The 22887-nt window shown below is 38.9% G+C and overlaps 1 protein-coding gene across 12 annotated transcripts in view; it reads right to left on the reverse strand.

Moving 5' to 3' along the window:
• Atf7ip2 (activating transcription factor 7 interacting protein 2) overlaps positions 1-22887 on the reverse strand; it is a 42813-nt gene that overhangs the window by 14612 nt on the left and 5314 nt on the right. For 4 of the 12 annotated variants that reach the window (NM_001017471.1, XM_087573548.1, NM_001438433.1 and 1 more), the window contains exons 2-9: positions 20194-20348; positions 16601-16719; positions 14570-14704; positions 12918-13016; positions 12506-12660; positions 4849-4919; positions 3133-3194; positions 2037-2103 (exon numbers count right to left, since the gene is read on the reverse strand). In NM_001017471.1, the coding sequence (NP_001017471.1) occupies positions 2037-2103; positions 3133-3194; positions 4849-4919; positions 12506-12660; positions 12918-13016; positions 14570-14704; positions 16601-16719; positions 20194-20338 (853 nt within the window). In that variant the 5' untranslated portion in view covers positions 20339-20348. Of the gene's footprint in view, positions 1-2036; positions 2104-3132; positions 3195-4848; positions 4920-12505; positions 12661-12917; positions 13017-14569; positions 14705-16600; positions 16720-20160; positions 20349-22887 lie in introns of all 12 variants that reach the window. The other 8 variants (NM_001438432.1, NM_001438430.1, XM_087573546.1 and 5 more) reach the window with 3 other exon arrangements.

Raw genomic sequence — 22887 nt, forward strand, 5'->3', positions numbered from 1 at the left:
CTACATGCCTGCACCAACATAACACCTTCCGTTCATTCTGGCTGTTCTGTTGGATGTGCCCTATATTTCATTATGGCTTTACTTCCCCTTATGATAACACTACTTAGGATATCTTGTTTGCTCACTTATTTCCTTATTTATATCAATGTAACTGTTTTCCTGCTTTGGATTCTGTTTTGTTTTGTTGTGGAGTTGCCATAACAGGTTTATTCTTCTTCTACTTGAAGTGTTACCATATCCATCCTTACTTTACCACAATCTGGCTAGCACTCTTTAATATGAGTTCACTTTTTGGTTATCTTATTTCCTTTAATGAACTTCCTTTAGAGCCCAGGAGATGGCTCAGTGGCTACGGTGTTTGCTATGTAAACACGAGGACCTGAGTTCCTAGCACTCACATTAAAGCTGGGCACAACCATCCGTAATCCCAGTGTTGGGGATGTGAAGATAGGAAGAAGATCCACAGGGCTTGCTGGACAAGCCCAGCTAAAACGCTGAGCTCCAGACTCAGAGAGACTATATTACAAACTTCCTGACATAAACGTCTGGCCCTCCACAGTATTCACAGGTGCATATGCACACACATCCCTACCTTTATTTATGACAGTGAAGATCGGCTGGCAACAAATTTTGCTTATCTGAAAAAGCCTTAATATTGCTTATATTTTTGTCCTTGAGATAGGATCTCACATTGCCCAGATGGCCTTAACTCCTAAGCCTTGACTGATCAAGTCACTGAAACATCTTTGCCTGTCTTGCTTTTGGCAGCAACAGTGTTGGCCTTTGTAGCCACAGCCCTTTCCATCCCCCTTTCATTCAGATCTTGTATCTCTTTTGCTGTTTGTTTGTTTGTTTGTTTTTGAGGCCTTTTCCCCCCTCACATAGGCCATGTCTTTAAAATTTGTATTTGGGTTTGTTTTTCTTTGCATAATCCAAAGAATCATAAATCACACTGAAGCCAATAGTCTTGTGGCCTCCAAAATGAGTTCTGAATAAAAACAAATAGAAAGATACCATCTGGTGTGGCTGTGGACATTTTGGCTACTCTTCTGTTTTCAGGCTGGTGCCTCTCTAGAGTGAAAGACATTTGCTTGCTCTATGTAGATGGTTGTCGTGAACTTCCTGATGATGCAGATTCATGATGGGGGTGACCCCCCTCCTGCCTGTTAATGATACATTCAATTTTCTTTTGGCTTACACAGCTCTAGCTGACAAATCTGTGAGGCCTTTGTTTCAACTTCGATTGCATCTTTTTCTTTTTTCACAGTGTGGAAGCATCAGGCATTTATTTGTCCGCCAGCCTTGTACCGAGGTCATGCTAATCACCTTTGTATTGGTTCAATGCTAACATATGTAATTTTCTTGCTGGTTTTTAAGAAAATGAGCATGTGTGTTGATATGGTATTCTCAGTTTTGATTCTGCTTGAAGTTGACTGAATTTCTTGACTGTGTGGATTATTCTTCTCAGCACTCAGAATGAGACTATATGATTGATTTCCAATCCTAGAAAAATGTATCTTTTGATTCAAATTGGAGGTACAGAAGAGTGTTGTCACAAATCTTCATTTTCATATGATATATGAATAACATTCCTCTATTCCTGATTCTACGCACATCCTCTCTGGCACTGTTATTATGAAGAAAAGTGTGTGACATGGGGAGAAGAGACTTACAATATTCTAACAACCTAGGTATCCGTTAAAGGGCGAACAGATAAAAAGATTATACCTGGGCTATTACTTGACCATAAAAGGAACTTATTATTAATTCAGAACAACATAAATAACCTGCCAAGGAACCACAGAGAAAAAAGCCAATCTCATGAGAGGTGTTGCATAATCACGCTGAAATGATCTCATTATAAAAAAGAAAGCAGATCAATGGTTGCCAGGACTAAGGACATGGGGTAGATGGTATGTATGCCTTTAAGGAGGTAGCCTGAGGGAGCACTGGTGGCAGGACAATTCTGTAATTTCTGGCAATCTCATAAACTCACATGCATTTTCTTAGAAAGAAGGCTGTAAAGGCACCCATACCTATGCTGTAGCTGGACAGGCCTTCTCTTGTCAGGTCAATAACAAAGTCAAATTTCTTCTCTACAGGCTGAAAAGATTTTGTAAAAAGAATTAAGTTTAACAGCAGAAAAACGTTTTTTAAAATATGAAAACACATTTTTATTTTTCAGTGCTAAGGACTGAACCTTGGCCTGTTCAAGCTTGTCACTCCAAAATTAACCCCAGCTCCACCTGATCAGATGTGGGTCCCCAATGTTCTCTCCCTTGTTGGGGCTCACTGTGTGATGGTGGTGCAGCTCTGTATGAACAACTGCTAAACACTGATAGGAATCTTGTTAATTCCATGGCCCATACCAGTCTCTTTGCAAATATTCATTCTTCCTCACCTGCCTAAGGCAACTTAGAAATTTATCTGATTGGCTGTAATAATGATCTGACAGCCAATAGCCAGGGCAAGAAGTGGACGGTGGAACTTCTAGGTAGAGAGAGGGACAGTGGGAAAAGGAACAGACACAGGAGATTTACCAGGGAATCCTTAGGAACACAGAGGTGAATTGATGGGACAAAGAGAGAGCTGGCCATGTGGTGGGACATGTACCAGTATCAGGCATTGTACTTGTGAATTGTCCAGTAAAATGCCTAAGCTTTAAAATATTAAAAAGCCTCTGTGTTATTATATCATTGGTGGGTCCAAGATAGTCCTACTACAGAGACACTGATAAAATACTCCAGTGTCTGAAAATATGGTTAAGAATCTCAATGGGGGTTGGGGATTTAGCTCAGTGGTAGAGCGCTTGCCTAGCAAGCGCAAGGCCCTGGGTTTGGTCCCCAGCTCCGAAAAAAAGAAAAAAGAAAAAAAAAAGAATCTCAATGGATTGGTAGATGTGTGTCTTTCTGAAATCTATGTAGCTGCTTGTTTTTCCGTGTACAAGTTGGCCTAGAATCTGGATTCACAAACTACTCTTACATTACTTTGTGTCACTGGATGGGGCAGTGAAGGGACAGTTCACCCAGACTAAAGGTGGATAACAAAACTCACTCCCTACAACATGCTGCAACACTGCAGTTCCCACAGCATGAACACCCAGAGGACATTCAGAGAGCAGCACTCACTCACCACAACTTCACTCCTGGCATTAGGAGAACTGCTGACATTTCTTGATGTATTTTTTCTAATTTCTGGAAGAAAAGAATAGAAAACACGAATACATCCAGTTAAATGTATTAAACTATTAAATATGGACTTTGCAATACAAATACAAACACCCAAACACAAACAACGACAGGGATACTGATTTACTATATAATAAAAGAACTAAATTTATCCCGAAAACTGATAAACAAGTTTAAAACTTTGACGTGGATGGAATGCAGCCCACTTGTGCCTGCAGCTTTCCACCTGTCTAGCGGCTCACTTCTCTCTAGACGGTATTCACCTTAGCACCTGCAACTGTGTCTGAGGGCTCTGAGCGCTTGAGGAGCACCTTCCTACAATGTGCACTTCCCCGTTTCTCTAGAGCGCTTTAATTTACAAACTGTTGAGATAAATAGTTTTATACGTGGGGTAGGGGAGCATCTGATATTAAGATATAAACATTCCAACACAGCAAAACCTGACATGAACATAGGAAATTCTGAATAAGAAATGGTGGGCAAGCAATATGCTGTTTTAAAGTTAGGAAAGCTAGAAATTTTTCTACAAAACGAGGTATTTTGGCAAATGCTTATAACCCTAGCCCCTGGAAAGTGGAAGCAGGAAGATCAGAAATTCAGTGCTTCCTTACCTACAGTTTTTATATCTTGTGAATGAAATGTTACATACACATACATCATGCAGATACATTTTAAGCAGAGTTCTACAAAGGTAACCTATGTCATTTAAAAAGATTTTTAAACAAAAGGACAATCTTTAAAACCAAAAGAAATTTTTAAAAAAAGTTCAAAATTGTTACTAAAGAATAAACTTTCAATCTAAACTAGGCTGTTAAATGATCGACAGACAAATTACACCACCACCAATAAAAGGCAAACAAAGCAGATACGCATACAAGTTGTATAAGCATTAGATGAAGATGTACCATTAGATCAACACAGTAATGAAGCAAGCAAAAGGCTTGAAGCCGATAGATACAAGAATACAAAAGTCAATTTTATTAATGAATCACTGATTTTAATAAGGTATTAAAATCTGTAATCACAGATATAAACTAAAAGATTTGAGTTGACAATTTTATACCTTATTAAAAGATAATGGGGTTGGGCTGGAGCGATAGCTCAGAAGGGCACTGACTGTTCTTCCAGAGCTACTGAGTTCAATTCCCAGCAACCACATGGTGGCTCATAACCACCTATAATGGGATCTGATGCCCTCCTCTGGTGTGTCTGAAGACAGCTACAGTGTACTCACATAAATAAATAAATCTTTAAAAAAAAAAAAAAAAAAAAGGTAATGGGTCTAGAGAGATGGCTTAGAGGTTAAGGGCACTTGCTGCTCTTCCAGAGGATCAGAGTTCAGTTCCTAGCACCCACAAAAGGTGGCTCATAACTGCCCACAACTCCAGCCAGAGGAGTCACTGTCCTTTCTGGCCTCCCAGGCATCCACACACATGAGGTATACACTCAGACAAACACACATACACATAAATAAAAATAAAAATCTTTTAAAAGGCCTGGGGATTTAGCTCAGTGGTAGGGCGCTTGCCTAGAAAGCGCAAGGTCCTGGGTTCAGTCCTCGGCTCCAAAAAAAATTTTAAAAAAATAATAATAAAAAAAATCTTTTAAAAAGCCATTGTTCATTCTTCATTTTTAAGCTTTCTAATTTGATAGGTCGTACCTGTTGGATCTGATGCAATTGGAGTTGTCAAATTAGGATTTTCCACAGAAATCAACATAACATCATCGTTACTAAAAAGATTAAAAAAAAAAAAAGCATGCATTATCAGGCTTAATCTGCAGTTAATGGTCAGAACTCCTCTAATTTCTTATTTAATAATGCTATTTACCAAATTTATTAATTAATTTATCTTTGAGTTCAGGACGACATGTAAGAATCAGTTCTCTCTGTGGAGATCACGTGGATTTCAGGTGATTAATTAGCCTTGGCAATAATTACCTTAACTTGCTGAGTGAGTTGTAGAACCAGCCCTACCTGATTTACCTGAACTACTGTGTGAGGACATAAAATTAAATACTTAACAAAGCTCATGTACTATCAATTCATTTATATGATCTGCAGCACGTGGAGTGCTGGCAAGATGGCTCTACAGGTTAGGGCCCTTGATGTCAAACTTGATGGCCTGAATAAATTCAGTCTCAGCAACCCCTAGAGTAGAAAGAATGAACTAACTCCAATGTGCTTTGTCCTCTGACACCCACAAGTGACATAGCACAGACCCATACCCATATGTTCTTTTGAAGTACAAGAAAATTCAGTAATAGATACATAAAACTTGGTAGGAATACAGTCACAGTACTTACAATATATTAATATACCAGATGCATAAGTATATGAAATATCACTTTAATGCAGAGTTCTGTTCATAAAAATATTTACAACCAAAAAAAATATTAAGACCCATAAAGACACAGACTCTTAAAGGACACATGACTGAGGCTGTGCATTCCATTTATCAGTGGTCCCAGCACTCAGGAGGCTAGACTGAAGAAACAAAAATTACAAGACCATAGCTACCACTACTTTACCACTAATTCTAAGCCTGAAATTCTTGCTACCATTTCAACCCATACTTTTATGACAAAGAATTTTTATTATGAATTTTGTTAAAATATAGTAACTACATTGTTAAAATGCTAGATTAATTTTCCATAACTCGAAAAAAATCTTATGTCATTTTTAGTATTTATATTCAGGATTCACTTTGATTCAAATTTTATATATAAAGAGCTGAGGGCCAGGTGTGGTGGTACAGGAGGCAGAGATAAGTGGATCTCTGAGGTCAAGGCTAGCATAGTCTACAGAGCGAGTTCCAAGATAGTCAGGGCTATGTAGAGAAACTTTGTCTCAAACCAAACCAAACCAAACCAAACCAAACCAAACCAAACCAAACCAACCAACAAACAAATAAACCAAAACCAAAATGAGCTGAAGTTTATAAGTATTATTCATAAATATTATTAATTTTTTTTTGAGCCAGCATGTTATAGAGTCTAACTGGTCTCACTCATTATGTAGCTAAGAATGACACTTTTCCCTTCCAGTTATCCCAAGGAATATTTTTTTTAAAAAAAGAAAATATTTTCTTTATAAATTACCATGACATCTTCCTTACAAATTAAGGGAGTCCATGGGTCACATTAACGTACACATTGATCTACATGCTTCTCCATGCAACCACTGCCTTAATTACTACTGCTCTAGTAGGTCCTGAATGAAGGGAGTCTACCAACCTTGTTTCTGTTTTTGGGCATTATTTATCATTCGGGTCTTTTTATTTCCCTAAGTTTTACTCAGTTTGATAGCATGGATCTTGATATTACATTAAACATAGATGACAATTAGTATCAAGCAACATCGTAACAACGGTCAGCATGCTAAGTCATGAGCGTGACACATTCTATCCTTTATTTGGGTCTCCTATAATTTGGCAATACTTTGTGGTCTAATTAGGGTTTACACATATTTTGGTTTACTAATACAGCAAATAGCAATGTTTCAATTCCAATAGGCTTTTTCAGGCCAGACATGATGGTGCAGCAGATAATTTCAGAGGTCAGCATGGTCTATATAACAAGTTCCAGCCCAAACAGCTATACAGTGAAACCGAGTCTAAAAAAAAAGTTTCCACAAACAAAAAGTACTTCATATTTACCCACACTTGTCTAACTCTGGAAGTCTTTATTATTCTTCATATATCCAAACATTTTCTCCAACCTGCAACTGACCCACATTACTGTGGATTGATCATGGTCTATTGATAAAGAAATAATTTAGCAACCAGGGATAACCACTGCAGTTAAGCAACAGCATCCATGGATTTTACACCGCAATGTTGAGTAAAAGAAATCAAGAGATACATTATTCATGACTGTGATCCCATGTGTACAAAGTCAAGAAACAAGCAAAACCAATCCATGGTGCTGGATCCCACCAGCGGTAGAGTAATGGTGGCAATAGTCAGACTAGTGATTGGTACACGAGGCATACAGTAGGCAGGGCATCACGGATGCTTCCGTCTATGACAGACGAGGTAGCCCTGCTGGCTTGGAGGTGCTGTGCCCTTTCCTCCCTCCATTTCCTCACAGCACTGCAGATGTGTACGTAGTCCTATGCTCAGCAACTCCTAGTATTTCTCAATGGTTTATTTTGTGAAAATTCAATATTTTTGTTACATTTTGCTAGAATTCAATTAATGATATATGTACCTTGGGCCAATGAGATGATCTGAAGGTAAAAGGCACTTGTCATCAGGGCTGATGTATCCTGAGACACACATGAAGAAAGGATAAAACTAACTCCTGAAAGCTGTCCTCTTAGCTTCATACATGTGAGAGCATGCATACTGTCATGGATTGAATAAAAATGATCCCCCAAAACTCGTAAGGAATGGCATTATTGAGGGTATGGCCTTGTTGGAGGAAGTATGTCACTAAGGGCCACCCCTTTTGAGGTTTTAGAAGTTCAAGCCCAGGCCTAGTGGCTTACTCTCTCTGCATGCTGCCTTTCCATACGGGTTTAGAACACTCAGCTATTTCTCCAGCACCAGGTCTACCTGCATGCCACCAAATTTCCCACCATTCATGGATTTTTTTCTTTTCTTTTCTTTTTTTTTTTTTTTAAAGATTTATTTATTTATATATGTGAGTACACTGTCACTGTCTTCAGACACACCAGAAGAGGACATCAGATCTCATTACAGATGGTTGTGAGCCACCATGTGGTCGCTGGGATTTGAACTCAGGACCTCTGGTAGAGCAGTCAGTGCTCTTAACCACTGAGACATCTCTCCAGCCCTTCTTTTCTTTTTTAAGATTTAGCTATTCATTATATATACAGCACTCTGCCTGCATGAATGCCTACATGCCAGAAGAGGGCTCCAGACCTCATTATAGATGATTATGAGTCACCATGAGGTTGCTGGGACTTGAACTCAGGACTTCAGGAAGAGCGGCTAGTGCTCTTAACCTCTGAGCCATCTCTCCAGTCATATTTCCTACCATTATGATAATATATATAGAATTAATAATTTTTCCATGAAATGTTATCATATGGTAGATAAGAACATTGCTTCCAGAGACTAAATCTCTGGATTTTGACTTGCTAATTATTAGTGTGCTTTTGTTTCCCTGTTTATAAAACGTATAAATTGTATAGGGTTGGAGATGTAGCTAAGTGGTAGAGTGTAGTGGGCTTTTGGCCTAATGCTGCTTGAATTTTAATGTTAATTGGGTCCCCAAAATTGTTTGCAGGAGAGAGTCTGCACATAAGCACTGAAGGACAGTGCCCCCAGTTAATTCTGATTAGTAAATAGCCAGTAGCCAATAGCTGAAGAGAAGAGATATAGGTGGGGTTTAGGATTCTCGGGCTTGGGACAGGAAGGAAACCCAAGAGAATGTGGAAGAGAGGAGAGACACCATGCCTGAGAAGAGTGCAGGACAGAGGGGCATGGCCACCATGTGAAGGAGCCACGAGAGCATGGCCCAGTTGTGCAGCCCTTGGGTCCACAGCATCCAAGATAGAACACAGAGTAACTTGGGAGTAACCTCATGGTTAGGCAGTGGCCCACCTACTGAGGTGCTTAAAATATAAAGGATGAATGTGTGTTTCATTTGGGAACTTAAACTACGGGGAATAAACCTATTGCTGGGAATTTTTTTAAAAAAATATTTAATGCAACAGATGGTGTCCAACATGTCTGGCAAGAACACAATTTTGGAAATTCCCAAATGGAACACGCATGCCTTCCCTTTAAAATTAAGAGGCGGGGAATAATTGGGTTTCTCAGCCAAGCCAAGGCAAGCCATGTAGTTTCTCCTTAAGCCAGGCAGGTTTGGAACTAGGGAAGAAGTTCATACTAGTTTGGAATGCATGACTCTTGGTTTGTGGCTTAAAGCTAGGACACATCCAGGCTGACCCAGGGACATGGGCAGCAGGCTAGTGATTCAATGGGACACTCTTCCAGGTTCTGGGCTGCTGTGAGAGCTTAAGTCAGGGATACTAACGGCTCCTGCTGGGAGAAAGGCAGGCTGCAGAGAGCTTGAACAAGATGGAAATGGAGAAGTTGATGGAAAATTAAGTCAAAGTTTCACAAGCAATTCTTGGGAATTCTGGGATAGCTTAGCGTGGCATTCATTCATAAATTATCCTGAAAATAGGTTCATACAGAAAATAGAAGGGAATTTAATTGAAGTCAAATACTTAGGAATGGATGTTAATCCAAGTTATTTAAAGAGAAAGGGGATATAATTATATACTCATAGCTACTAATCTCTTTAGAAGGAAGAAGTAAAGGAAAATGACATTGTTTTAAGAATGGAAGGGATAAATAGTGGTAATTGCTTTAAGTGTTTTTAAAATAAAGAAATTCAGGCCTTTGATTTTAAATGTAGGGAAAAAAAATGCATGGAGATAGAGAGAAACCCTATCTCAACAAATATTAATCTCCATAGAAGGGAGAAATAAAGGAAAATTATACTGTCTTAATTGTTAAAGTTATATAAGAGAAAAGGGATATAATTATATATCTACAGATACTAATCTCCTTAGAAGGGAGGAATAAAGGAAAATTTTATTGTCTTAAGGATAAAAGGGAGAAATAGTGGTAGTTGTTTATACCTGGAAAAACAAAGCCAGGCATTTGATCACAAAGTAGGAAACAAAGGTATAGAGATAGAGGAAAACCCTATCTCAACTGATAATGATAATTGTTTAAAATTGTTTTAATTACTTTGAGTTGTTTTAATTATCAAAATGAAGGTGGTTATAAGTTTCATGGTATTAATGACATTACTAATCCTCTGGGAGAAAGGTCAAAGCAGAGCAGGCCCTAAGAAAAGGGAGGCTACAAAAGTGAACCAAACAATTTTGGGTTACTGGACCAAGGATATGTTATTTTGGGAGAGAGACTCTGTATTGTATTAACAGGAAAGGAGAAAAGGCTTGGCCCACTCTAAAGTAATATGTATCAGATTCGATAGGAGAAGACCCCCTGAAGATCTTCCCTACAGACAGGAAAGAAAAATTCAGGACGACTAAACAGGACAGGTAACATAATTGCTGATCCTTCCACAGGGGAACAATCCTGAAATTGGCTGAGACATAAGAATGTCTCTAGCCAGGGGAACACCCACATAGAAGGGGAGGGAGAGGGATTAGGGGATATTAGCCTGGAAACTGGGAAGGGGAATAACAATAGAAATGTAAATAAGAAATACTCAAGTTGGGGCTGGGGATTTAGCTCAGCGGTAGAACGCTTACCTAGGAAGCACAAGGCCCCCGGGTTCGGTCCCCAGCTCCGAAAAAAAGAACCAAAAAAAAAAAAAAAATACTCAAGTTAATAAAGATGGGGAAAAAAAAAGAATGTCTCTAGCCAAAACTACAGCTAAATTTGCCAATAAATCTTGATGGTTACAAAATACTTAAAATCGATCATGCCATTCTTCACATGGCATGAAAGATTTATTACAATTGGTTATTGATCTAACGGACTCATCAAGACAGCTGTCTTTTACCTGTTCAAACAAGAAAAAATCCCCCCTTAACTTATCTGTGCACCTTGCACATCCCATACAAATATCTTTATAGAACTAAAAACTGGTTGTAAGATTCATATATTGCAGAATGAAACACGATGCAGATCTGACAAGATTCATCCTCAAGGATGCTGAGATGATAGGAACTTGTCACCAGGATTTATTTAATTCTATAAAGAATTTTCAGTATTATTCAAACAGTAAATAGCTAAAAAAAAGTCAAGGTTTAACAGTTCAGATATAAGGAGCCAGCAGAGCATGGCCTAGTTGGGCAGCCCCCTGGGTCCAGAGTAGCCAAGCTAAAACATGGACTTAGTAAGTAATAAAGCGGCTACTGAGCCACCAAAGGCATGTTCAAATATAAAGGCTGAGTGTGAGCCTTTCATTCAGAACCTAAACTATTGAAATGGGTAGCAAACCCACTACCCATTTTTTAATTCAACAGTAGAGCACTTTGGCATATGCTAGGCCCTTGGTTCTACCCCTAGCAAGATGTGAAGAAGGAAAGGGATAGAAGAGAAAGAGAACTGAATTTAAAAATAGTGGTTTTTAAGCTTTATTACTTTATTTTTTTTTCTTTTTTTCTTTATTAACTTGAGTATTTCTTATTTACATTTCAAATGTTGTTCCCCTTCCCGGTTTCTGGGCCAACATACCCCTAACCCCTCCCACTCCCCTTCTCTAGGTTGTTCCCCTCCCTATCCTCCCCCCATTACCACCCTCCCCCCAACAATCACGTTCACTGGGGGTTCAGTCTTGGCAGGACCAAGGGCTTCCCCTTCCACTGGTGCTCTTACTAGGCTATTCATTGCTACCTATGAGGTTGGAGCCCAGGGTCAGTCCATGTATAGTCTTTAGGTAGTGGCTTAGTCCCTGGAAGCTCTGGTTGCTTGGCATTGTTGTACATATGGGGTCTCGAGCCCCTTCAAGCTCTTCCAGTCCTTTCTCTGATTCCTTCAACGGGGGTCCCGTTCTCAGTTCAGTGGTTTTCTGCTGGCATTTGCCTCTGTATTTGCTGTATTCTGGCTGTGTCTCTCACTGCGTGTTTTACCTGCATATATGTATACATACTGTGTATGTCTGATACTTTGAATGCCAGAAGAGGGCGCTGAATCCCCTGAAATTGGAGTTGCAGATGGTTCTAATATACAATGTAGGCAACTGAAAACTGAATTCAGATTCTCTAAAGAACAGTAAATGCTCTTACTGGTAGAACCATATCTCTAGCCCTAAACTTTATCATGTAAGTATATGTGAGTATTCACATATGACACACGTCATGGCGTAAAGATAAAGATCAGATGGCCAACTCTGTAAAATGGAGCTCTTCTTCGGAAACCTTTATGTGGGCTCCAAAAATTGAACTCAAAGCATCAGGCTTTAAGGCAAGTTTGTTTTTACTTACTGGGCCATTTCACTGACCCCTAAATAAGCAGTATTGGGTTTTAGAGATAGGGCTACAAAGAGATGTAGCCCTGGCTGGCTTCAAGCTCACAGAATTCTGCCTGCCTCTATTTCCTGACTGCCTATGCTAAGCAGAAGGTGCTTAGTAATTATAGTGGACTGGCATGAAGTCCAAAATCACAATAAAACATCTCACCCATCACCCAACCAGTTTAAGACCCAAGTGGGATTAAAACAAAACAGAAGCTCAGAGAATCAACTGAATTCCTTCAGAATATTGATGTGAATGTGATGTTTTAAACTATTTTATATTTAATTAATGTAACTATAAACATATATTTAGATAAATAACTATGCATTTTTATAGAAATGCCTACCTTTCAGAAACAAACTCAACACAAGCTGATGGCAAATTAATCTTTCTACTTGCTTTTTCTGAAGAGTTAAAAGGCGTATGGTTCACAGAAGACATTCTTTTACTTTGACTTTTAACTGACCTTTGGGTCACACTCAAATTCACAGAATCTGTAACCTGTTAAATGGATGAGGAAAAAGCAGGTGAGTGGAAGGTAAAATTTCACATGGAAGAGTCTTGAATATATATGTTAAAATATTAAATGGTATGTAATTCAGTGGCTGATGGCAATAAAGTATCACTTCTGTATTTTTTTTCACATTTAAGTTTAAAAAACAAGAAGCCAATATTGTATCCAAGCTTTCTGTCCTTGTTGGACATATATTCACATCTTATAATCCAACAAGTCAAGCAGACTATGTGTTTATACGAACCTTACAAACTGTGTTACTGGGTAATGTGTTTGGTTCCAAACAATTTCCTTGAGATGATAATACGGTTTTGATACGTTTTTGAAGTCTTCTTATTTTTATCTAGAAGAAAGAAAACTAAATGAATACCAAACCAGTGTACCAAATACTACAAAGGAATGAAAACTACTTGAACAAGTCGTCTTGTAAAATGCAGGCACCTACACAAATAAATGAAAAGGTCTTCTTTTACTTCATTACTTTTCATGATTCTAGAAGCTGATGACCCCACCCTCCAGCCCCACCCCAGCAGGGAATGCCCCCCATTCTTCCATCCTCTCAGCTAGCATCTTTACTCTTTAAATGCATTTATTAATTTATTACTTATTTGTAGGTATGGTCTTATGTATTTCATGGTGGCCTTGATAGGGTGGTCCTTATGAAGCCAAAGATGTCTTTGAATTCTAGTTTTCCTGCCTCTATTTCTGGGTAGTAGAGTTATACATCAGTATTCTCTGTTTATGTATGTTGGGGACCAAACTCGGACTTACTACTAGCTGTAAGCACTACGATTTAGCTCTATCAGCAGCCCCAGTGTCATCACTTGCTATCCATGCAGGGATAGTTCCAGGTCCTACAGATACAAAAATCTGCAGATGTTAAGACCATACACATATCCCCCTGTGCACTTTAAATTACCTTTACTTACAGTGTTGAATACAACAGAATGTTACTAGAGTTGTTATACTGTACTGCTCAGGGAGCACTGACCAGACAAAAAGACGGTTTCTGTTCAATACACTTTTTCCCTGTGTATTTCCCGTCTGTCTATAATGGGGTAGGCCTTTACTCTCTGCACTAAGGAGGCAGTGACAGGCAGGTCTCTGTGACTGAGATGTCAGCCTAATCTACACAGTGAATTCTAGGGTAGTGGGGTAGCTGGGCTATGTAATGATACCCCACCACACTAGAAGGAAAATACGTGTGCAGTTAGTAAGTATAGACACAGAATCCAAAATGTAGACAACTGATAAGTGACAATCGGCTACGTAAGATAGTTAAGAACGGAAGGGGCTTGTTCTAAGGGTACATGGTTGTAATTCCAGAATGAAGGGGACTAAAGCAGAAAAATAAGGGTTCAAAGTCATCCTAGACCACATATAGACAGATCAAACCTCAATAAAACAAAAGTGGAAACTCAATTTGTCTGCAATAAAATTGATGTTCGTCAAAAATATCAGACAGTAATCCTAGAAATCTTTTTAAAAAGGCAGAGTTTGAAAGATCTTAAAACAAATTACATAAGTTCTAATAAGGCACATATCAAATGGAAAGAAAATGCTTACATATCACAGATAACCTTCAATGAATACAGAATGCCTAGTAGAACTAAGACTATTTCTCAAACCTTAAATTAAAATGGTTGGTCTTCTTTTATTGCAGTGGTTCTCAAATCTGTGGGTTGCAACATTATAACAGTAAAAAAGTTACAATTATGAAGTAGCAACAAAAGTAACTTTATGGATGGGGGTCACCACAATATGAGGAACTGTACTGAAGGGCGGCAGCATTAGGAAGATTGAGAACTACTGTTTCATTGCCTCCCTCTCCCAATATACAGCATATAACCACATTCTACACATATTAAAAGGGAGAAAATGAAATTAGAAACTTACAAAGAGTTCACCAGCTATTGCTTCATGCTTACTTCTGCACTGGGTCTTCCCAATGCGTTCATTCAATTCATTCAGTTTTTTATCAAATAAATTACAGTTTATCGTGCAGATTTCCTGTCGAATCCAATGTTTAACCTAGAATTTAAATAAAAGCCAAAACACACAAGTTTAAATTTTTAAAACAATTTCATTTCCTACTTTTTATTTTTATGTTTTGTGTGCATGTGCAAGGTTGCAGAGGCCAGAAGAGGGCATCAGATTCCCCTGGAGTAGGAATAACAGAACTGTAAAGTGGCATGCGGGTGCTGGAACTTTCTAGAAGAAAAGCCAGTGTTTTTAACTTCTGAGCCACCTCTCCAGTTCACTCCTACTTTTTTGAGACAAGACTTTTTCACTACACAGACCCAGTCAGGCTGTAGTAGACCAGACTAGCCTCAGCCTCAAAGACACCTGCACCACAGCTTATTGTCTACTGCTTAAGAACTGCCTTACTCTTTCCTGATGTTTTATAATGAAAAACTACTATACCAGTAAGTTTTATAAACATTGATATTAAATTTTACACAGCACATCTAATGTTTAGCACATAAACACGTAAAAAATTAAATTCATCTTCACAATGTTGACTTCATATAGTTCCAGTTGACTACTGTTTCCAATAATATATTAATAACACCAATAACACCCAGGCTCATCAAGACATATCCAGATGCAGCTATTCCATTATATTCCATCATACCACCCCGGCCTTTTGTTGCTTGTTTTTGTCTTGTCTTATTTCTTTGAGGCAGGGTTTCTCTGTATAGCCTAGCTGTCCTGGAAGTCACTTTAGAGACATGTCTGGCCTCAAACTCCAAGAGCTTACCTACCTTTGTCTCTCTTGAGTGCTGAGGATTAAAGGAATGTACCACTGTGCATAGTCTGAAACTATATTTCATTTCACAGTTGATCAGATAGGCCACATAGAAACACATCATTGGGCAAAAATGAAAATAAGAAGTATACTTAACAGTGTTAAAAAGCAGTTTGCCTGGGTTAGTTTGGAAGAGGAGGTGTGTAACTTCAATGTATCAAGACTCCAACAGAGACTACTAGGTTGTCTGCATCTATGAAATAGTGAACAACTGTAAGGCAAGCAATAAAGAGCTATTGCTGCTGATCACAAAAGCCCATGACCAATACGAAACGCTGGGCTGTAAGTAAAGCTTAAAGTTATCCCATGTTTGACTTACACATTTGGCAGCCTATTAATTAAAAACTCCATCTCTTTTTACAAGACCTTTACAGACATGTAATTCAGTAGAATACTTACTTGGTCTAGAAACATTCCTGAATATATTGGTAATCTAAATCATTTAACTCTTATGCTTTTGTCTGAATTATGTCCTAGCTAGTTTTATGTCAACTTGATAGAGCTAACTAGAATCATCTGAGGAGGAAACCACAATTGAGAAAATGCCTCCATGAGATTGGTCTGTAGAAGCCAGTGTGGGATTTTCTTAATTGGTGATTGATGGGGGAGGGCCTGGTCCATTGTGGGTGGTACCATTCCTGGACTAGTGGTTTTAGGTTCTATAAGAGAGCAGGCTGACCAAGCCATCAGAAGCAAGCCAGTAAGTAGCATTCCTCCATGGCCTCTAAATCAGTTCCTGGTCCCTGCTCTGACCACTTTTCCCAGTGACTTACTGTGATACTGAAGTGTAAGTAAAATAAATACTTTCCCCTCATGCTGCTTTTGTTCATGGCGTTTTATCACAAACCAATCACCTAAGACACACTGTTTTACATGAGAGAGAGAGGGGGGGGGGAGGGGGAGGGGGAGGGGAAGGGAGGGAGGGGGGGTGAGTATGTATATGTGTATATGTGTAGGTATGTACACATGAAGGAAAAGGCACCAGATCCTCTAGAGCTGGAGTTACAGGTTATGAGCTGATCTCAGGTCTTCTCCTAACTTCTGCTATCTCTCCAGCCCTTTCAACATTTTTTACTAATCATATGTTCCTAAGGCAAATATTTTAAGTCAAACATTACCTGTTCTAGCAGTGCTGTATGCCTTTCCAGAGCCTCACAAGCATTTTCATTAATTTGCTCTGAAGTTTTCATGACCTTAACATTTTCTTTGTTTTCTGAAAACATCTTCTGATTATGGCCTTGGAGAGAGAGAAAGATTATAGATAAAAATATTCCTTCCGAAGAAGGAGGAGTCAAATGGAAAAACTAAAATGTTTCAACAGCAGTACTTAAAATTTTTTAAAATTATACTTTAGCCGGGCATTGTGGTACATGACTTCAATCCCAGCATTCAAGAGGTAGAGGCAGGTAGATCCCTGTGGGTTCATGGCCAGACAGTGCTACCATAATGAGACTCTACCTTTAAAAAAAAAAAAAAAAAAAAAAAAAAAACGGCTTAAAAAGTTTTCCATAAAAATGTTCTTTAACAAAGAAATCTTTGATAGGATTCTGGTCACACAGTTCAAATTACATTTGAGAGATAGTAAGAGGATCAAGAATCAAGGCCAGACTGAGCTATATGAAGCCTTGTTTCACCAAACAAAACACATGAGAAAAAAAGGAACCCTGCCAAATACATAATCAAAATATTAAAAACCAAATTAAAACCCCAAAACAAAACCCTAAAGGAACTGTGTAATTTAAACCTGTCTATATATGGGCACTTAAGGAATCCATTACTTTGATGAAGTTATTCAGGAAATTTAAATTATCTTGTTAAAAATAATTATTCTGTACTCTAAACATAAACAAAACACTCTATATAGTGTGTGCATGTGTACATCGTACATAATACATGTTTGTGAACATGCAATCACATTAAGTGCAAAGGTCACATCTTTGTGAAGTCACCTCTCCTTCCACCTTTTCGTGAGTTCCTGGAACCCACAACTCAGGTCACAAGGCTTTGAATGTGCACTTTTATCTGCTTATCCACCTTGCTGGCCCTAATCAGAATTTTAATCAATTAACGTAAGTATTCTACTTCTAATAAAATTTATTTTGGTATTTTGTAACTCCAGAACTTCCTTTTTAATTCCTTGGTTTCTCTCCTGGTAGCTCTTTGTAGCTGGGCACATACACAGACACATATGAATTAACTGTGTCTAATATCTCTTATTCGGCATATGATCTGTAAATCAATTCTATGGAAAGAAACAGATTCATCAACAACTTAATGTACCTGTTCTCTAGGGGACTTACAAAGCTCCCAAGAAGCTATTGGCAGTTAATGTTTGCAGAAAGAGGGGAAAACACTTGATTTAGTAGTATATCCACTAGTAATATACCCATGCTACTGTAAGCAACAGTAATTAAGCTCATTAGATCACAACAGACACCTATGAAGGTATAAGAGATTATTTAGTTTCAATCCTCTTCCTCTTTTGCTGTGTTAGAAATCAAGGTCAGGGTAGATAAGAGATCTACCATTAAACTATCTTCTCAGTCTGAAGAGGAAGGGAATCATCAAAAAGAGAAATAAAGAAGGTAGTAAGGTTGTGAGCAAATATGATCAAAATACTTTATGTATAAAAATGTCATAGTGAAACCTGTTATGCACAATAACTTAATAAAAACCTATGATCTAATAAACAAAGCCTTAAAATAACAAGAAACACAGTTAAAATGAACCACCTGACATAGACTACCTTTTTTTTTTTTTTTTTCCTGAAGTTGAGGACTGAACCCAGGGCCTTGCACTTGCTAGGCAAGCGCTCTACCACTGAGCTAAATCCCCAACCCCTAGACTACCTTTTGAGATTATACTTTCACGGAAAAAGTGATTAAACCTTTTTTGAAGGGGTAACATTTCACTTTCCTTTAGATATAGTGGATATTATTTAACTGAATCAAGTTTGCCTAAATCATAATTTAACTTGATGTGTAAACAGACTATGACTGACTTTTGGGGAGAGAGGGTGCTGACTGTATGTATCATCAGTGAATCATGTGTGTGCCTGAAAAGCACCTGAACGGGCATTAGACTCCCTGGCATTAGAGTTACAAATGGTTGTAAGCCATCCTCAGAGTGCTCGAATCACACCTGCATCCTCCACAAGAGCAGCCGTGCTTTCATCACGAAGTCAGGTCTCTAGCTTGTGCAACCTACTTACATGGAAATAAGCTGTTTCAAAACTCAGAGGTGACTGAACGATTATACAGCAGAGACACACTGACCGACCAGGCTGCCCTCCTCTGTATCTCTCCCACTTCTTTTTCTTCGGCTTTAATTTTAACCTGCCCACACGATAGGAAGGTTTGTTGTCGTTTCATGTGGCCCTATCTGGCCTTGAATTTGCTATGTAGCAGAGGATGACCTTAAACTTCTGATCCTTCTGTCTCTACCTCCTTAGTGCTCTGGATTACAGGCATGTGCCGCAATGCTCAATTTGTGGTGCTGGGACTGAATCCAGAGTTTCATATCCAATAAGCAAGCACCGTATCAACTGAGCTACACACAACCCCAGACTCCGAAGAGCTCTTTTCAACAGCATTTGGTCCTGCCTGCTGTCCACTCTAGCATTGGGAATAAAGCTAATAATTACAGTGACTAGCTATAACTTTCTCCTTTAGCATCAATATCTTTTCATATCAGAATCAAGAACAGTTCACAGGCAAAACAGTGTGAAAACAGCCATCATTTAGCTTTTGTCCTATCTATAGTCCCTTTTTTTTTTGTATGTTTGAGACTTTAAAATCCCCTTAAGGAAAGTGACTATTTGAATTTCTCCAAAAGACACAGAGGCACACACTTACTGTTGCTCCTATCAAGGCCAAGTCATAACTGCCACTGAGTATGCATATTTTACAATTTAAACACCAGTGACAGCTTCCACTATACTCTTCAGTTTTCAAACTGGCACCAGCACAATTACTAGAGCAGACTGAATTCTTCAAGTTAGGTGCTTTCTCAAGAGTCTGAACTTAAAACATAACTTTTATTTTTATCATGAGATTCTGAAGTAGCATTCACTTCTAAACTGGAAACCATTTTGTTGATTTTCTTGTTATCCAAAGTATTCTGAGTTACAGTACTCAATTTAACAGATGGTCACCAACTTTTTAGTGTAAAATTTTATTTCTCTTCATGTCCAGAAAAAGATCTTGATACATTCAACTCCTGGTTAAAATGAGTTTCAGAGGCTGGAGATAAGGCTCAGAGGCTAAGAGCATTGACTGCTCTTCCAGAGGTCCTGAGTTCAAATCTCAGCAACCACATGATGGCCCACAACTATCTGTAATGAGATCTGATGCCCTCTTCTGGTGTGTCTGAAGACAGGTACACTGTACTCACATATAATAAATAAATAAATAAATAAATCTTAAAAAAATAAAATGAGTTTCAGATGTGTTCTGCAACTCTGCTGCCTCTTGTGTGGAGTATTTGCTGGAGGAGTCAATAGTTGTCCTTGGCTTTGTGTAAGGACACACAACCTGTTCGTCAGTGTTTCCTGATTGTTTCTGAAACAACTTCTCCTGTTTTAATTAAATTATGGGAAAATGTTATACTTTTCTGTGAAAATATTGAATTATCAAAGAGTAAAGTGAGGAATCGACATGTTCAGAAGGAGTACACTTACTAGCTATAAACCCAGTACCTAAACTCTGGTTACCATTTGGAATATTAGTCACAACTGTTGTTTTTGGAGCTTCAACATTCTTTGACTGGTTCAGGATCTCCATCTGCTTCCGGCAACTTGTAGGCATTGTCTTCTTGGCCTTTAAAACCTTCCGTCTTTTTCTGTCTGGACTTTCCATATTTCATATCCTAGAATTTAAGGTATATATAATATACTTTGTCTCAAAAACAAAAACACAAAACAAGATTTAAATGCATTTTCCCAGTGAAATAATTATAATATTAATACTGAGACTATCTCTCCATATTTATTTCTATTTGAAAGTTATAGTCTAGACAAAAATAATTAGATCTAAGATTTTAAATAGGTCATACTATGACGAAGACAGTGTTACCAAGAGGACAGGAACAAAACCAGAAAAAAAAAAACCTCACATACAATCATTTGACTTGTTTCAGAAGTGTCATCTGGACAAAGGACAAAAGGAGTAATATTATTAAGGGGAAAAAACCTACTTTACGAGCACTGACTGTTCTTCCCGAGGTCCTGAGTTCAATTCCCAGCAACCATATGGTGGTTCACAACCATCTGTAATGGGATCTGATGCCCTCTTCTGGTGTCTCTGAAGAGTGACAGTGTATTCACTACATAAATTTTTTTTAAAAAAAAAAGTGTGTCCATATATTCACTAAAAATCAAGTATATGGAGTAAGCTGATAAAGAAGAAAGTAGGAAACAGTGTACCTGTCTAACCTAGCTCCCCAGTAGGTAAGAACAGGTTGACATGGTGATACCAGACTTGTGGGACAGCGGACTGTGCCAGGAAAGTTGGTAATGTTGAACAGGTTCAGAGTCCCCAGCACCCAGCCACCTACCTGAGACAGTAGGCAGAGCTTCTTGCTACCTACCAATTCTTGGCCTGTAACAAGTGCCAAACTTCCCACATAGGCTATGTTCTTTATGAACTCTAATAAGAGTTCTCTATGCTAATGAGATATCTAGAAGCCCTGAGGGTTTAGCCAATAAGCTTCCCTTCCCGGACATTCTTCCGGTAAAAGGTATTTAATCTCTGGTCCATAACTCTGAGGAGGTGGTATGTACCCATTTTCCACAATGAACAATCAATAAACAGGTTGGAACTAAGGACTGTCTCTTTCATAAAGAACTACCATGGACAGCAGGGAGAAGGCTTTGGTCTACAGAGCCAAGCTGTCTAAGCCTCCCACAGAAGGCCCCTCTGCACTTGTAGACAACTGCTGCTAAGCTAAGGGAAATTGCAAATGAGCTAAGCCAGAGTCCCAATACCCCTAGCCCAGCTTGTCCTTGTCTAAGGGCCTAATTCCATTTCCAGATCTCCTAGACCTTGCTGTGTCTGGATGGCCAGGAGTTTGGGAGCCCCTGGCCCAGGCTCCTCATCACCGGCCCAGGCACCCCCCCACCTCCTGACTCCTCTATGTGATTTTTCAGTGGCAACTGGATTTCCTGGAGTAAGGAAACCTCAGCTTAGGTCTCCCACATCTTAGGCTGTGTTTTCCCTCTCCGAGTGGTCTATCAGCGCTTCTCTAAAGCCCAACACCCTACCTCTGCTGCGCAGGGTAAATGTAGCCTAGTGTCTCTGCAATTTCAGCTGCCCAGTGGTGTTTCCACACTCTAGCGGCAGAATGAGACATGGAAACACACAGACTAACAGGCATCTTAGCTACAGGAGAAACTAACAGGTTACACTGGCTGAAAGAATTTTGGGATCTTCCTATCTCCTTTCTCTAGTACTGGGGTTACAAACATGAACCACCAGCAAAAATACTGATATGGTAGTTTGAATAAGAATGGCTCCCATAGGCTCACATTTGAATACCTGGTCCCCAGTTGACAGAAAGTTTTGGATAGATTGAGTAGCCTTATTGGAGGAGGAATACCACTGGAAGTGGGCTTTGAGGTTTCAAAAATCCAAGACATTCCAAGTCCTCTTCCAGTGTAATGTCTGCTTGCATGCTCCCATGCTCTCCAGTGATCATCAACTCAAACCTCTGTAACTATAGCTCCAAATAAACACATATTTTATAAATTGCCTTGATTATGGTGTCTTATCATAGCAATAGAAAACTAAGAAAAGTTACCAGGAGTGGGGTATTGATGACACAGGCCTGATCATGCTGTTCTTTGGAGGACTTTGGACAAAGAACTCAAGGGGCTTAATAGACTATTCTAGTAGGAACTTGGAAGATAGTAGTGCTGAGAGCAATGTGGACTACTGGAGGTTCATATGAGGTTTCTGAGGGGAACAAATTAGCAACTGGGCCAGAAACTATGCTTATGATACTTTGGCAAAGAATGTAGCTGCTTTTTGTCCATATCCTAAGAATCTTCCTGAGGCCAAATTAAAAAGCTATGGACTAGTTTCCTTGGCAGAGGAAATTTCAAGACAGTCTAATAATAACAACTATTGAGTGGTTATTTGTCATCATTCTTAGGCAGGTTTACAATGAAAAGGCACAAGACAGGCAAGAAGAAATTTAAAAGTGTACTGTTTGAATAAAAAAGGAAATACAAAATGTACCCCATGAATCAAAAAGAGTGGGGTTGGGGATTTAGCTCAGTGGTAGAGCGCTTGCCTAGCAAGCGCAAGGCCCTGGGTTCAGTCCCCAGCTCCGAAAAAAAAAAGAACCAAAACAAAAAAAAAGAGTGCCAGGGAATTCAATTTTGGAGCCAAGATTTATGCTGAAAGAG

This window comes from Rattus norvegicus, chromosome 10 (assembly GCF_021556685.1).
Source record: "Rattus norvegicus strain SHRSP/BbbUtx chromosome 10, alternate assembly SHRSP_T2T, whole genome shotgun sequence".
Classification (NCBI taxonomy): domain Eukaryota; kingdom Metazoa; phylum Chordata; class Mammalia; order Rodentia; family Muridae; genus Rattus; species Rattus norvegicus.